The following is a 17,696-nucleotide window of genomic DNA, read 5'->3' as shown; positions in this document are numbered from 1 at the left end:
TTCAAATCCAAAAAGGCACTTTTCCTACAATTGTATGAGAGCAGAAACAAAGTTAATATTTAGCTTTCTTTTTAAACATTTAGCCCAAAAAGAACTATCTGTAGAATCCACACGGAACAAAAGCAGTAAAATGCCAGCCATCACACCGGCTCTTCTTGGACTTCACAGCTGTGAGGCAAAACAGCTGAACAGAGCAGAACAGCTCCCTTGGACATCTGTCGCCATATTCGAGAGGCTTTGCTGTTGTTTCTTGCCCAATTATTGCAAGGTAGGATGAGAAGTCACTCCTCGAAAGCTTAGAATAAAAACAGCCATCTGTTTGTTCTCTTACTTTTTGTACAAAATTCTATGAAAGAACAATTCAATTATACGGTGCTGATGTCCTTTAATCCTTTTCTTTCTCTCAGTTACTGCTGTGTGTGTGTGTGTGTGTGTGTGTGTGTGTGTGTGTGTGTGTGTGTGTGTGTGTGTGTGTGTGTGTGTGTGTGTGTGTGTGTGTGTGTGTGTGTGTGTGTGTGTGTGTGTGTGTGTGTGTGTGTGTGTGTGTGTGTGCGTGTGTTTCTGACTGTTGTACTGATTACTAAAAGCCTTATGCATATTTTCTTCTAATTAAGAAAGTGAATCAGTTAGGAGGGACTGATTGTAATTCTTTTCATTTTAGAAGTGGTCATAACAAAATAAGAATTCACAAGTTAAGGTCCTTTGGAAAAATGATTACCAGTCTCTTGAAAAATGTATTCTCATTTTAATTACCTCAGTGTTTGGTGCTATCAGACCCTCATTAGTCATTGTGGATAGTTCAGCTAATGAGGTTATTGTCACTGGTACTGGCTAGATTTCTGTAATTGTGTACTTATACAATCTCTTGAGTGATATTGAATATTGACATAAAAAAGCAAGTGACATTTTTGAACCGTAGAGAACCTGAGCGCAATTGAAGATGATATGATTGTGTATTTCACAAACGGATTAATCTAACTCAAGGAATGTGCAATATATATGATGACACAAGCCTTCTGCAATTCAAAGCAAATTTCATTATGTTGAGTTAAAGATTAATAAAGCAACAAATCATGAAGATGGAGCCACAGCTCCTCCTAAGAAAGGCAGGAGAAGGTCTGCAGCAGCCTGATAATGACCCATTCATTCAAATCCACTGTGTTGAAGCTGCAGACACACACACCAGCGGTTCCCTAGTACAAGGACTGGGAAAGGTTGAGCTAATTTAGACAGAAAATTCATCCAAAAGGACTGCTAATGTCCCACAAACCAACAACTAATTAATAATAATTAAACATAACGCTCACAATAAGTGCATGACTCAGATCAGTTCTGGGGATGAAAGGAGCTTGCGCCTCTCTGCTTTTTGATACAAGCAGATGACACCTCTCAATGAATCAGGGGTAAAGAAATAAGGGAAATTAAAGAGAGAAGGAGAGAGACAGCCAACACGAGTTAATAAATCAGAGAGAAGATGTAGCAGCCGGGAAGCAATCATAAAATCCTCCACCCATAAATGCTAACCAAAGACAGAGCATTAATCAATGACACAGATGAATTGTAACATTTTGTTCAACATTTTGTCCTTCCCACGGACACATTTGACCTTCAGGTTGAAGGCCTCTAAAAACAGCAATCACTGTTCAAATTTCATATTCTTTTTAAATGAAAAGAAGAGAATTGGGGATGAAAATATATAAAATAGAAACAGCTTCCCAAAGGAATGCCATGTGGCTGCACCTCACTCAGTTCCTCACATTGACATTAATCCATCTTCTACACTGCTTCATCCATCTGGAAGAGGACGGCACCAGTCACCACGTACAATGGGTGAAGCAGGAACCACCCTGGACTGTTTTTTGCTTTATACTCTAGGTGTAAACTGCCAGGAAGGATGCGGATTATAAACTTCCCTAGTGTCTATGTGTTTCCCCTTTTTTTCCCACTGGGGCACAAACTCTTTGTTCCTCGCAGTGAATGAAGCTACTTCACCAACAGGCCAGCTAAAAATACAAACTTTTTAAAAGTCCCACGCTCAAAAGTCATTTGTTGTTGTCATTGGCTGCTGAAATCCATGAGTGATATATGGAGGTTTGAAAGTTTTTTTCCTTTTGAAAAATGTGCTTGTTCTGTGTATGCAGACTGCAACTGTCGAAACTGTTACGTTTACAGTTTGATTAATAGCTCATTGTAAATGTTATTGCATCTTTACTTTAATGTTACATTCAGATCTCAACACTGTGTTTTTATGAAATCGTTCTTGCTTGTTTGTTTAGAAATGATGCATGCTGGAAAAAGCCACCAGTTGAAAACAACCAGCCCTCTGTTATTTTTAATTAGTTTTTTATTTGTTTATTTGTTTGTTTTTGCATTTTCACTCTTGTCTCAATGTATTTGTTGTTGTTATCATTAGTACTTTAGTTGCTAGGGTGTGATTCTTGCTTCAGGCATTAATAAAAATCTAAACTGCAGACCATTCAATGTACAAACAAAAATGCAGGATGGTCACATTTCTGAGAGAGAGACTGAGCTGCTCATTCACCTGGCCTGTCTCTCATATATGAATCTCAGCTCTCATTGTCATCTCTAATACTTGAATATCATTATTGAGACCACTCATACCAAAACTCTGCAAGTCACCTTTCAAACTGTCAGAAAATAATTACAGACACTGCAGGGTGTAACTGAAAAATGCAAAAAGGCACCGAGGCTCAAAAATGCATCTTCTTTGACTTTAGAGTAACTGAACCAAACGACCACCTTTAATAAGGTCCAACCCTGTCACATAATCCATAGGGCCAACATGATTACCAGTCTTCTGGGGCTGGCAATCCAACTTTTGAACAGTAATAAATTTACCAAGTCTGGAAGTAACGATTATATCCATTGGATCTGCTGGCCAAGCGGGAAAAGTCAACCACTGTGCAAACTGTTTTTCACTACTGTGACAAAATCCATTCTCACTGCGACGTAGTGGTTAACATACACACCTCAGAGGGAAATGATCCCTGGATTGAGTCTGGTTGGGATGCTTTCTGTGTTTCCATGTTCTCTCTGGTGGGGGGGTTCCCTCTCACACTCCAAAAAATGGAGAATTTTTTTTTTTAAATACCCGACGGTTGCCTCTCTGTCTTTGTCCTGATAGATATGTGACATGTCCAGGGTGTACCCTGCTTTCTCCCAAGAGCAGATAGAATTGACACCAGCCCCCTGAAACTCCATTTATTCTAATGAAACCCTGATTATATAAAAGATGAATGAAAGGAATATCTGTCCGTCATTGCACATAGCTATCTATTTAATCAAATTTCTAAACAAACTTTATCTTAGTAAAGATCGGGAGAACCTGGAGTCTGTCCCAGCACAATGTGCTATCAAGAAACCATCATGCACTCGCAGGATTACTGCGTACATTACTGTGTACTTGTACAACATGTCAGAGACCTGATTCCTTTACAACACTCTGCAAAACCGGCACTCCTAAAGGTTGTGATGGACAATCACCACACTGAGTGCGAAGCCATGCTGGCCTGTGTCACAGCGACTGGAACATTTCACAAATAATAACACAACTGCTGATGGAGGCATTTGTTTAAAAACCATGACTGAAGGAGAGCTGACATTGTTGAAAACAATCCATCTGGACAAGTCAACAGTTCATCACAGTGTTAACATCTTAGGCCAGTTTAAAGTCATGAAATGACACAGCGAATGTCAAGCATGCCTTTATACAGTGTGACGAAGCTTGACCGTGCCATGAAAGCCCATGCAAGAGAAAAACATGCAAACTCTATGAGAAAACCTTGAGCCAGAAAAAAGAACAGGGTCGTCTAACTGTGAGACGGTAGAAAAACGGCCAGCAAGTTCTACTTTCATTCAAGAGATATTCCCATATCTGCAGTCCTCTTTGTATTTCTTCAGTTTGAATTCACATGTAAACGATTTGTAAGGTAAGTCCTAATTTAACAAAAGAAAAGCCGAAACATCTGATTTTGTCTGAGAGTCAAATCTCAGCTTCTGTCTGTTCTGAGCAGGATACGATTGTAGCAGAAACTTTAGCACCAGCTGACACACCAGAAAGTGGAAGAAATTTCAAATGTTATGGAAAAATCTGTGATTTTTCAACCTTTTTTGAAGGATTTTCTGCACTACTATTCAGAAAAAATAAACACACAAAACAAACTTTTACAGAGCATTTCAATACTCAGGACGGTAAAACACTTACTGGACCACAGTTCACTCCACATTCTCCACTGTTCACTAGTATCACCATATTTGAATTTCTTTGCAGAGTAATTATATGTTGTTCCCTACAGTCACTGTCTACTTTGCAAAAAGCTGTCAATAAGGATCATTCACAACACTGGTTACAGACATCACACAAATCCACTATTGTTACTGTCAAAAACATTAAAATCTACTGATATAGTGTATTTTCAAACAGCACAAATGTACAAAGCATCAAATAACTCACTTTAAAATTCTTGGAGGGTGGTAGTAGAAATTAAAGCGGCAATAAGATATTAAACATCCTTGTGCACGCACAACTATAATAAAATGAAAATATTTTAACCTTAGAGCACTGTATTAATACCCGGAGGAGAAATTCCTTGCAGAATTGAACCATCTATAGCAGCCACACAGAGCAGGGGGAGCTTGAGGGAGGCTGAGGGCTGGGCCGTAGCCAGAGTTTCAGAAATACTGAGATCCACCACTCATTATCCTAAGTAGCGACCGAAATGAAGACCAAAATTCAATTAAAACAAAAACATTTAAAACAAGGGATTTCAGTATCTGTCGTGAACATGTGTGTGTGAATCCACTCATAAAACCACCCTGTTCCAGAGCATTGTTTTAACTATTTTTAATTGCATACACATCAAAGAAATACAGAGGTCTAGACCTCGGTGTCCTTAATGGTAACTACGGCCCTGACTGAGGGTCTTGCTCAGGGAGACCTGGTCCATGTTTTTTTGGACTGTGGGAGGAAACCAGAGTAGCCGGAGAAAAACCACACCCACACGGGGAGAACACGCAAACAGAAAGGCCCCAGGCCCTAGCGGTAACCTCTAGAGGCGAGAGCGCTAACCACTGGTCCACCGTGGGGCCATTTAGTATCACCATCAGTACAAACACATGGTGATCAGCAGGTACAGAGAGGAAGAAGAAGGTGGAACAGGTATGAGGTGTACCTGTGTACACGCACACACACACACACACACCCACACACACACACACACAGCTCACGCATCTTCGGACGTTCCTTTAGAGCACATAGGTTGTAATTTTCAGTGTATTAATTGTACTCACTATTTTGCGAACAAACCAATGAGATCCAGGACAGCCTCATTGCTGAGGATTGTTTAGAAGTCTGCTAAAATGCAGGTCTACAGGCAGGCAACCCTCTTCTCTACATTATTTACTCTTCAGTATCAGCTTTCTTGTGTTTGATGAAGTACTGTACAAATTCACTCATTAAGGGTCTAAAGTTATGGCAGTCCTTTCAGTCGAGTGGCTGCTCAGACGTGGGAGTGAATATGAACGAGTCTTCTGTGAGTTTGAGGATAAGGAAACACATCTCCACTTATTGACTGTAATCACAGGGATTGTCACAAATTACTGTCATGCTAAATCTCTCTGGATGCAAGAAGTCTTATAAAACACGCCTCTCATCTTTCTGTCTGCATTTGGAGCGGTAGTTTACTTGCTAATGTGAACTTTAGTGGTTCTTTGGATGGTCCAATATTTTGACATATTAAGACCTTCATCAAACTTCCAAAGCAAAATACAGAAAAAGTAGCCACAGAACAAACTATTTTTTTTTGCTGTGAGCTTTGATTTCGATGTTAACACAGTCTTAATGTGAGTTTTGATGGTTGTGAACATAATTTGCAATCTTTTATATCCATTTTTAGACAGTGGGTGAAAGCACAGGACGTGTCCTGCATTTCATCTCAGTCATCTTAAGGCCATAACAGAGAAAGATAAACAACTATTCCTCATGAGCAAACATAGGCCACAGTGGAAAAACTCCTCTGCCAAAGGAAGAAACCTGCAGAACCAGATTCAGAGGAGGGGACTTTCTGCAGAACCAGACTCTGGTGGAGCTGTTTTTCTGTTCTGGTTGGATGTTAGAGGATAGGAAGAGAGAACAGGATAAGACAGAGACAACAAGCGATAGAGAGCAACAAGCAAACACTTGTCATCAGAAGGCAGCTCGCTCTGGTTGCACTTCCTGCGTCCTGCTGAAAGTTTCTAAACCTTCAGATTTTCTGACTGGAAATCCAGCAGGAGAATCTGTGCTAGTTTTATTGAGCACGTCATACAAAGACCAGAGCAAATTGTGAAAATGACCTGTTTTTCATTTAATGTATCCTTGCTAAGTGAAGTGCCCTGAGTTGATGACATCATGACCTCAGTGACTTTAAACGGTGGTTTGATGAACTGTGTGTGTGTGTGTGTGTGTGTGTGTGTGTGTGTGTGTGTGTGTGTGTGTGTGTGTGTGTGTGTGTGTGTGTGTGACGTTCACTGGCAGGTTGGATGGAAATACTCAGCAGGTGGAGGTTTATTTTCATACAAATACTGAATCCTGGATGGTCTCAGTATGAGACTCTGGAGTGAAACATCTTATCTGCATACACAAATCAAATACCCCGGGGCCTCGTACAAAACTGATGATGCCTGCAACAGTGCAGCCATTTTAAGCAGTGGACAGCAACTCGTCCAATCTATCAGTGACGGAATGTTGGGTAAACACATTCAGACGAGAGCACATTCACACAGAACGACCAGACTGCTCAAAAAGCCACTACACTTAACACACATTGCTTTAAAAACTGAAAAATAGTAACATCCAGGAGAGCAAATCTTCAATCTTGAATTGTGCATTACACATAATGTGTTTTAATACTGGTGTTCGACTGTGTTTGCAGGCACCATGGCTGCTGGACTGAGGCCAGTGATTCTACTGCTGTTGCTGCTTTGCTGTTGGCAACTTTCCTCCGCCAAAGAAGGAAAATCCACAAAGAAGGGGAAGAAAGGAAAGCAAGTCGTCTGTCCATCGTGAGTAGCAATCAGATCCTTATTTACTTTGAAAGCTCAAATGTCTTCACGCTTAACATTCATTCTGGTATTTTTCAGACACAACCAAAACAATATTGTCTGTAAATAGTTTTTTCCTCCACTAATCTAAAGAGGAGAGAACAAAGATAGGGTTCACAGACACGTTTGTGTGTTTAGTTGGTGATGGCAATAAATGCTGTTAAAGCAGTGCCAGATTTTACGTTTTTTTACAACAGCTTTTGACTTGTTTGCATTTACAATCACAAATATTATGTGGAGGAGCGGAGGCTTTATGCTTCTTATTACACTGCTGCCTATAGGTTTGGGATGCTCATACACAGAGATACATTAATCTGTGGCAGGAGTAAATTTAATTTAATTGAATCTGTGAAATCAAGAAAAAAAAATTCAAGTCAATATATTTACACAAATATATCTAATATTATTACTATATCTACAAAAATATTAATTCATTAAACAAGACTGATGAATAGTTTAACTAATGTGAGCCAATCTGTTGAAATTCATTCTCACAACAAAAAACTAACTTGTTATCTTTATTGTGTTTCATTTGGTATTTCATTGTTCCCAAGCACCACAGACTGAATGAAGATATAGAAAGGTGTGGGGATATTGCTGTAGTAGAGGAAGATAGACTACAAACAAACCCACACTCTAGTTTATATGGATGAAGAATCCTGAGACAGGAAAAACACTAAGTTCACTTTACTTGGATTTTACTTCTAATTTAAAAAAAAAGTTTAAACAAAGGACACATACTTGATCAATATAAAGGAATTATGCAAAAAGGTGCCTTTTTTTTTAGTAGATCTAGAAGAATATTTTTGATCACTGTAGTGGCTTTTAACAAGATTTTTTTGCAAGTTTATGTGATTTCCTTTTTTTTATCATCTGATGTGTAAAATGTTCCTTTTGTAAACATAAAAAGGGAATCATCTGTTTTTGTAAATAACGACAATGTGTAAATGTGACCTTATACCTAGCCTGCAAATTATGTTATACTTATAGTTTTGTATTGATGCTTATATGATTTTATCTTAATTACGGTACATTAAAAACACATTTTATGATGGAATCAAGTGTCTTGAATTAATTTATCTTTTTTTAATGATTTCTTTTCAAAGACTACAAGCATTAAAAACCCTGCTGGGAAAAGGCCCCTGACCTTCCTGCTTCATTAGACCCACACTGTGCTCTCACCTTCCATAATGCAACACTATAATAATACCACTTTGTGCAAAAGATTTAGGGCCTCCTTAATTGAGACGATTAAAAGTAATACACTAGTATATTTTCCTAGTAACTTTTTTCAGTAGCTAATAAGTAACTCACTTGTTTGTTAAAACTGTAACTGTGACAATATTAAGCAACCTGCATAACACTGGAATGGAACACATCAACCAGAACAGATTATTTTCCTGTAGATTTGTTTGTGAGGACTGTTGAAACTCCTTATTACTCCCCTTTATAAGAAATCTCCATATTTTCTCATTCAGCATAAATGAGCTCATATTTGCAAATGTCTACATTCAAGGTGAAACTAGTGAAATTACATTGCTATAAATGCCTTTAGGCAGCACGTTAACCAGTAGATATTAAAAAATGCATAGTTTCAATGTTAATGATCAAGCCAATTACCGAGTCTCAATGAATGTCCTTTTTAAAATTGAAAGACGTATCCCTGCTCGTGCCAATTAGCCACCTCCCGACCTCCAAGAGGCTGAGAGCATCTCCACTCTCGCCGGCCGTCCCATCAGGACCACCCATCAAAATGTCCTCAATACGCCATCGACTGTCATCAGAACTCATGTAAAAATCAATACAAGCAGATCAGACAAGACGCTGACATCATTTCTATAACGACCATGAGTTATAATTATTCTAATGCTTTTAATGACCTTGTGAGAACGAGATCATTTCATTGAAGCATTACGTGATGATTCATTCGCTTCAATTGCTGATGGAAATTTATGAGTGTAAGAAATTAAAAGCAAACATCAGTAAGCGTTAACATCAACCTGAGTTGCACGACCTGCCACAAATTCAACCTGTCCTCACTTTCTGCACTCTTTCCCACAAACAGCTTCCCTTAACCAAATATCCTTAAAGATAATGAAGCGAATTTATTAAATATCACATTTGTCGAAGCTGCATGTTGCACTTGCCTCTGCAGGGATCACTTTACATTTGTAATGTCACTAAATTAAGTTTATCTGTTGTTGCTGAATGTCTGAAGTTCCTCACTGTGTTTTTATTCTTCTTTCTACTGAATTCGGCTATTCTAATCGAGCACTTTGTACCCAGCAATTACTGCAGATTACTTTGTCTGCACATTATAAAAACAGCTGCAAACTCAATGTTGATCCATTCTCAGCTGCTGACAATGCAAATGACAAACTTTCTTTGAGACAAGAGAAATCTCAACCAAAAATATATCAAAAAGGGTCCATTTTCTTTAGTGTTAACACTAGATTGAGTATTATAGATTGCTCTTTTCCACTTAAAGTAATAATAAATGTCTTTATGATTTTTAAATCCATCAGGGGTTGTTGTTGTATTGTCACAGTGGAGGTTCATGTAACATTCACATGGGGACGTGCCAGGAAGTTGGACTAGTTTAGGGTTTAAAACAATGGAAAGTGTTAGCGTTAAGTAAGAACTGGTTGTCGCTGGAGTATTAATGAAGTTAAGTCAGTGCAATATGCAAAGAGTTAATGAATATACTCTGTTTGTGCCTATCTTTTGACCTGTTATGGTGTTAGAGTTTTTCTCTGTTTGTAGAACCGTATGTCTCAATTTCCACTGTTAAACAAACACATCTAACAATTTTTAAGCATTTTCATCAGAATATTTGTTCCTTTTACCTCCTGTTTCACAGCCAGTTGTCAGCAGAGGATTTGGCCCAGGTTCCTGCTAACACCACCTCCAACATATTGAACCGTCTTATGGTCAGCTACGACCCAAGAATCAGGCCTAACTTTCAAGGTAAGGCTCAAAATGTATTTTATAGGCTTTGATGGGATGTCTTTTTGGATTCATGCCCCTTGATTGGAAAACCAGGCTGCGTCAGTTAAATATCTCATCATGATGTCTTTGTGCTTTGGGATTTGGAGTTAATACAACCACTCTTCTCGTCTTGGACACATTCCATTTTTTTAATCTATGTAGCTATTCATTCATTTATTTAGGAGGTTGTTTTTTTTTCCACAAATGCTGAAACAAATTAAGTTATGCACACAAACCGTGCAGCTATCCCTTTGATTCTTAGCTCGTCACCTTTGGGTTTTTTTTGTATTTTTAAAGCTTTATGCATTTGTAATTGTGTGCAAACCATCTTGATTGCTATTGTTGCTGTGAACCTGCATGAAAGCCACTTCTGCAGGAAGAGACTTCAGACTAAAGGTTGTATTCACTCTCACTCAAAATAAACTAACACAAGCTGGAGGGATGTTTCTGGTGGTGGGTTGCAAAAGTCCTGCATGTGGAAACTTATGGTTTCACTCTCAGCAACACCACTGCAATGGAAGATAATGTCCTGGATTCACTGTATGATAAAGAAAGAAAAGCAAAACATTGGAAGTTACTGAAGGAAGAAGAAGAAGAAGAAGAAGAAGAAGAAGAAGAAGAAGAAGAAGAAGAAGAAGAAGAAGAAGAAGAAGAAGAAGAAGAAGAAGAAGAAGAAGAAGAAGAAGAAGAAGAAGAAGAAGAAGAAGAAGAAGAAGAAGAAGAAGAAGAAGAAGAAGAAGAAGAAGAAGAAGAAGAAGAAGAAGAAGAAGAAGAAGAAGAAGAAGATCTGAGGCAGACAAGGAGACAGAAGGAGAGCAGGAAGAGCATGAGGAGCATGAGGAGGATGAGGAGCATGAGGAGGATGAGGAGCATGAGCAGTTAATATACTGAGTGACGCTTCAGGCTACAGCCAGATGTCCATCACACCCCACCCCCCACCCCACCCACACATACACACACACACACACACACACACACACACACACTTTCACATATGTTCACTTAATATGCATGCATGTATTATGTATAATAAAGGGGCTGAAATGATTCAGTGGTATTGCGCCATACACGTTTCCTTGTTTGACTCAGGCCCCATATTATGTAAAATTCCCTTTCTAATGGTTTTCTAATGGTAATCTGTGTCCCTATAGCCTATGTATGAAGCCCCAAAAGTGAAGAAAGTCTGTCCTCTCCCACACTTGCTCCAGTTTTTAGTGAATGTTTGCTCATACAAGTTAGTCAGAGATTTTCCCTTCATGATGTCATGCAGGGAAATAACCACTCCCTCTGTTAGTGGAACCTCACTTTGATCATCCCACAAGGAGAAAAAAACTTACAAAGGTTGCTGATTTACTGAATAAATTCAGAATAATATGAAAAACTGTAGCAATTAGCCTTATATTTAGCAGGAGCTAGCATTAGCTACTTGGTAGTAACTGTAACAACACATTAAGCAACATATTCAGACACACTACACTTTTAACTAACATTGTGAAACGTCTTGCTGCAGCGGCAGAGTCTGAATTTCTTCAGAAGCCTCTCCTTCTGGGTCAAATTCAGCTTCAAACTGGTTGGAAAACTATGTTTGTACAAGTAATAGGGATAAATCCATTGTAAACATGAGCACATGGTACCAGAAAGCCTCTTCTCCAGGGTTGCCAGATCGAACTCATTGTTTCCAGTGAGTAAAACCCACCCACCTCAATAAAAACCAGCCCAGATCTCAACCTCTGTTGAAACTCATGTTAAAACCATAAAACTATTATCATATAGAACATGTCATAAACACGTAACTGCACTAAATAAACAAAGACAAGAAGTAACACAAAGAAGTTCCCCAAGAAGCCCAATATGGTGGAAACTCACCCAATCTGGCAACACTGATCTTCACCAAGAGCTGCACGGAGTAGGTGTTAGCCACAACAGCAACTTTAGACTGGCTGGAATTCAGGACCAAGGCTGGATTTGGGAAGACAATGTTGTTAGTTCTCTGACACCAATGCGAAATACAAAAAAAAACTGTATAATATCAGACCTATAAGCATAATAGGGGAAAAAACTCAAAACACTCTTTGATTAATTCAGTTAAATTGTGAACGTTGTTGTTTCAATATTTCATAGGTAAAAACTCTGATAAATGCACAAGGCCGAACAACAGTGATCATATTTTGTCTTCCCCCAAAAAATCTAGTTTTGAGGTACTTTTAATTTTGATGTGTTAAACTAAATACATATTTTTCCTTTGTATGGATAGAAAATGCACAAAAGAAATATCACTTCGTAGCCAAACACACCAATCTAGATGAGCTATTTAAATTGTACATTACAAGCTTGACGTGACATGGAATAAGAATAGAAATAATACCTCTGTATCTACAAAATTAAAGAGGTTTTTTTTCAATGTCAGTTTTTCATGTGAATATTTTTCATGCACACACTCTCTTCAGTCCTTTTTAATTTGTCTGGACAATAGTTTGTATTTGTGCTTTGTTATATTTTGGGCAGAGTGGAAGCAGTGCTGCTCAGACGGTTGTGAGCGAGGTCAAGCCGCCCTGAAGGCAGCCTCTTGGGGATTAGGTCACAAAGTGCTGTGGTTTTCTGAGAAAAGTGACAGCCAATTTAATACATGCCTCCCCTGAAAAACAATGAAAAACATTTTCATGAATATTTAAGCCCCCTGGACGCCCCAGGCAGGACACAAAGAGCAGACATGTCCAGCCACCCCACGAAAGGGCTTTTATAGTAAAACTGTGCCACTAAAAATAGTCCCAGTACGCCTGGAAAGTAGAGGATAATTTATAGAGAGCTGATTGGAGTCAGGTCAGAAGTTAGAAAACCTGTAATCTAATTTTTACAGAAGATCTCAATCAAAACTCTGACTTTAAATGTCCAAACTTTTTTACTTTTTAACTTGTATAATCTGCAGATGAATAGCTTTCATCAATAGGTTATTTGACCTCAGATTTACTTTAGATTTTTTTTTCTTTACTTTGGATTGATTACATCATCACATTTTCAAGTGAAAACTTTCATTGTGTGTTGGCTGTCTGTTTACAAAACAATGATGGTCAGAGCCACTGAACATGCAAGTTTTTAAAAACTGTTTTCAAGGTGGAACTTTTAGAAAATGCTCCATCTCCATGTAGATGGCATAAACGCTTCAACTGCACATGTGCACAACGGCTGTAGTAACAAGTAGTTATGGACATGATCAGTAGATGGACAATCAGAACAATGTTTCCGCCGTCATGTCATGATTCCCAGTCTATTTCTCCTGGGACTTGGTAGTTTTATAGTTGACAGTCACCGTAATAACAATCTAACTTGGTTGTCTGTCCATTCCAATGTCGGTGTACTCCTATTGGTAATGTATGTGTATCGTTGTCTGTGGTTTCATTGCAAAAACAAGCAACAGCACCCACTAGTGGTCCAACATGAAAACTACATCGTTTTCAGTGTTTCTGTCAAGTGTACGAAAACGCAAAAATGATCCTTTTTCACTTGAAACGACATGCAAATGGGGTCTAAGACTTAATTTATTTGTTACAGTTAGGCACACTGTCTACACATAAAGACCATTTGGCTCTGTGGTTTCTTTTCCTTGCCATGGGTTTCCAGCAAGTCTACACTACAGCTAAACTACAACACAGATTAGTCAGTGACGTAGAATCAAAGCGGAGAGTAACAGCTAAGGCTCAGGGGAAATGTTTGAACAGGTAACATCTATCATGTGCACAATACAGGTACGATATTTATAGACGCCCCATGGGGAACTGCTGGTTTTCTAAATATATTGCAGTTCTTCTCATGGTCATCAAGATGCTCACAAAACATTATCAATCAGTCAAACTATACTTGCATTGTATTTGTCATGCAACATTGCAACCCAAAGTGTCTCCAGAATGAAACCTCCACCCCAGCCCGGAACAATAAAAAAGCAATGTGATTAAAAATATGAACACTGTTTTGCAATCATGTAATGTTCCTTCACTGTAAGTTTTGATCTCAACACATGTAGTAACTAAATTAAATCATCTCGCTAAGGATCTGAGAACCTGGAAGAATCATAAGCAAACTTTATAACTATTCAGACCAAAAACAATCTAATCTTTGAAAACTTATTAGAAAATGATGAACTTTATTCTGGTAGTCACAGGTAACCAAAAATAGGAACTGAACACTGTTGTGATATGTTACAAGCTAAATGCTTTACTGACTGATGAATCTCACAATGAATTTCAGTGAAAGCAGCATCATATATTTTGTGCTTCAAGATAATATCAGAGTTGTTGTTCACTAGTAGAATCCTAATCAACCCGGAGATGCTGACAGAGACACTGTGGATGAGCTCAGACAGACGTTCACATGTCATGATGTTTTTAACGGTTTTCTGTGAAACAGTCACCTGTAAAAAAAAATTGTGTGTCTCTGTGTGATTACAGGAATTCCAGTGGAATCAAGGGTGAACATCTTCATCAACAGCTTTGGATCCATCCAGGAGACAACTATGGTGACACACACACACACACACACACACACACACACACACACACACACACACACACACACACACACACACACACTCTTTCCCCAGAGGTGGAGCAGTAGGAGCATGATGAATAGCTGAGTCTGTATAATGAGCAATAGGAGTTGCAGTGTGCAGGTGGTGTGTGCAGATATCCCCCCCGTGTTCCACCTATTCCCTGTCTACAGAATAGTTGTCACCAGTGAATACAAACTTCATCCCCTCATTGTCCTCAACCCTGCAACCCGACAGCAGCCAATGCAAAACACCAAGTGAATGAATGGAACAGAACTGCAGAACAGCGCCAGTGAACCAGTCAGAAACTAACTTGTTTCTGTACTGAAGGTCATGTGACCATAGAGAGGCCATGGCCACGTTCCCCTGGCCTGGACCACCTAGTTTGTCACAGTGTCAACAACTGCTCTCTTTCTGGGTGAAAACTTCCTCTCTGTAACACGCAGGTGATGATGGATATTCAGGATGTGGATCAGAACTGATCACTGTGCTATCACAGTCCATCTGTGGAAGTATGAATGCTGCCAAATAAGTTGAAAATGAATTCTTTTAGGGTTCACATAAAGTAAATTATTATAATCTTACAGTTGTATCATTCATGAGGATGCACTGCTGTTGTTTTCATTCCTTCACAAGTTTTATAAACTGTTGAATGCTCTTGGCTGGTTGAAATCCCGCCAAATAACCCGGTATGGATTGTGTTGCATTGAGCTCAGTAAACAGCATCATTGTCAAAGTTATGTAATGTAAAATGGTACAAGAGCTGCTCAGCCTTGATTTCGTTCAGGGGCCAAAACGACGACTCTGGATTTTCTCTTATCGAGGTAACTTCAAGGATTAACCCTGGGTTTTCCATACTACGACACTCATTCTTAGATGATCCTGATTGGTGCACTATTTCAATTCAATTCAACTTTGTTTATGTAGCACCAAATTAAACACAGTTTTAGAGAATGGACTAGAGATGAGAAAGAGTTTTTAGAGCAATCTTTTTGAAATATTAAAATAAAGCCTTGTCACTGAGGCTTTGAAGGATTTTTTCTTGGCTTGTTCCCAAATCTCTTTAGCTCCACGAGGGTTGTATTTGAAATAATGAAGTTAATAATATTGGTCACGCCTGATAGAGCTGCAGAAACACTCATTTATGGAGCGCATATCTACTCCTGTTGTTACCGTCAGGAAAAAATATTCCAACACAAATCGCACACACAGAGGAAACTCAGCCACAAAAACAACTGGATGGAAAAAATCAACTAAAAGGAGAGCAGTGAGGAAGTTCTACCTGAAATGTTTCTGCTGTAATGGAGTGAAACTGAGTGATCACTGTGCCGTGCCGTCCGTTTATATTGTCCAATGATTTATTATCAATAATTTCATGAAGTCAGCAATTTTCTGACACTATACATTTAGTGGATGGATGTGTTTTAATTCTTCCTATTTTCAGAGAATAACTGCTCCTCTATGGTAAAGTAATCTGTGCTATAGAGTTTCTCCGTGTGTGTGATTGGCCAGATGCTGCAAACTCCTCCCCTTTCACATGAACGCACACTGATCCTGAAGGGAAACCTCTGGGTTAAACTACCGAGTTGTTAACCTGCTTCTTGTTAAAGCTTATCAGGATCACACATGTCAGTCAACCGACATAACAGAGAGATATCCTGGATATGTTTATCCAGAGTCGTCGTATAGCCCCCTGGTCTTTTGGGTCAATCTTAAAAATGCAGGTGTGAGTACAAAGTAGCCGCACCCAAGTGCAGACTATCCATTTTTGCAAAACTTTGATATTAACTTTATTACTTCATGTAAGGTTTTGGTGTGAGAAAGGTGACATCTGTGATTCTCTTAAATTTTAAGATGCATTTATTTGATGTGTTTTGTACGATCTACTGGTGAGGGAATGAGGATATAAATCCCCCCACCCTCCTCCAGCACCGTTATTGATGCCAGTATACCCAGAGGGTCTCACACTGTCCCTCCAGTCTGTTTTACCAACACAGAATCAATAAATACCAGATGTTGTACATTAGGACACACTTTCTGCACACTCCCCATCAAAGATAAGCAGTGTGGGAAGACAACTGCAATGATGGTGATAAAGACAACCAAAGAGTATATAAAATACTTTGTCTTTTGGGTTAGAAAGGACAAATCCATTATCCCTGGTTGTTGCTGACCAGCAGTTTGCTCTGAGATATGAGGAACTGTATGATCAGCAGATGTGACAGTGTAGGAGTCTAAACTCACTGATCTCTTATGACTTTTTTGTTTTTTTCATACAGGACTACCGTGTGAATATATTCCTCCGTCAGGTCTGGAATGACCCTCGTCTGCGACTTCCCACCGACTTCAAGAGCGACAAACTGACAATTGATCCCAAGATGTTCCAGTGTTTGTGGAAACCGGACCTTTTCTTCGCCAATGAGAAAAATGCAAACTTCCACGACGTGACGCAGGACAACATTCTGCTCTTCATCTTCAGGAACGGAGACGTCCTGATCAGCATGCGGTATGCTGCCACTCTTTTACAACGGGCGACAGCTGCAGGGGGACACGTTATGTTTCCAGGCCGTCCAACCCTCCATCTGTCCTCTTCCTGTCGACTTGTTAGCTCCAGAATGCCGAAAGGGATTTTCTTCATATTTAGCTCGTGCTTTCACATTGGTTCAAACACAATCCGGTGATTCTCAACTAAAGGACAGTTTAGGTCAAGACTGATGGTACAGTGTGTGATAACAATTTACTCCGCGTTAGCGTCTCATATCAGCACCAGCCATGTTGAAAACTGAACTTAGAATCTTCAAAGCTGCTCTGAGTTTAAACTAGTTACAGAGATCTTTTATTATTTACACTCAAACACTGATATTCTCAACTGGAATTCACCATTGAACCAAAACCTGTAACCAGTTAAAAGTGAATTAGGTCTGTGTGGATTTTGGTCTGTCTCATTTTGTCCTCACATGTGTCTGTGTGTATGCAGGCTTTCAGTCACACTGTCGTGTCCTTTGGATCTGACTCTTTTCCCAATGGACACACAGCTGTGCAAGATGCAACTGGAGAGCTGTGAGTA

At 39.2% G+C, this 17,696-nt stretch overlaps 1 protein-coding gene across 1 annotated transcript in view; it reads left to right on the top strand.

Annotated features, from left to right (window-relative positions):
* Window positions 1-17,696, top strand: part of LOC308110280 (glycine receptor subunit beta-like) — a gene marked incomplete at its 3' end in the record, with an annotated part of 29,337 nt that overhangs the window by 2,576 nt on the left and 9,065 nt on the right. The window contains exons 2-6 of the mRNA XM_080464483.1: window positions 6,933-7,062; window positions 9,962-10,068; window positions 14,532-14,599; window positions 16,909-17,135; window positions 17,607-17,689. Coding sequence (XP_080320609.1) covers window positions 6,933-7,062; window positions 9,962-10,068; window positions 14,532-14,599; window positions 16,909-17,135; window positions 17,607-17,689 — 615 coding nt within the window. The remainder of the gene's footprint in view (window positions 1-6,932; window positions 7,063-9,961; window positions 10,069-14,531; window positions 14,600-16,908; window positions 17,136-17,606; window positions 17,690-17,696) is intronic.

Source organism: Lipophrys pholis (genome assembly GCF_963383615.2).
Source record: "Lipophrys pholis genome assembly, chromosome: 5".
Classification (NCBI taxonomy): Eukaryota; Metazoa; Chordata; class Actinopteri; order Blenniiformes; family Blenniidae; genus Lipophrys; species Lipophrys pholis.
The sequence above is the reverse complement of the archived record's forward strand: the minus strand, read 5'-3'. Positions and strand labels throughout refer to the sequence as shown.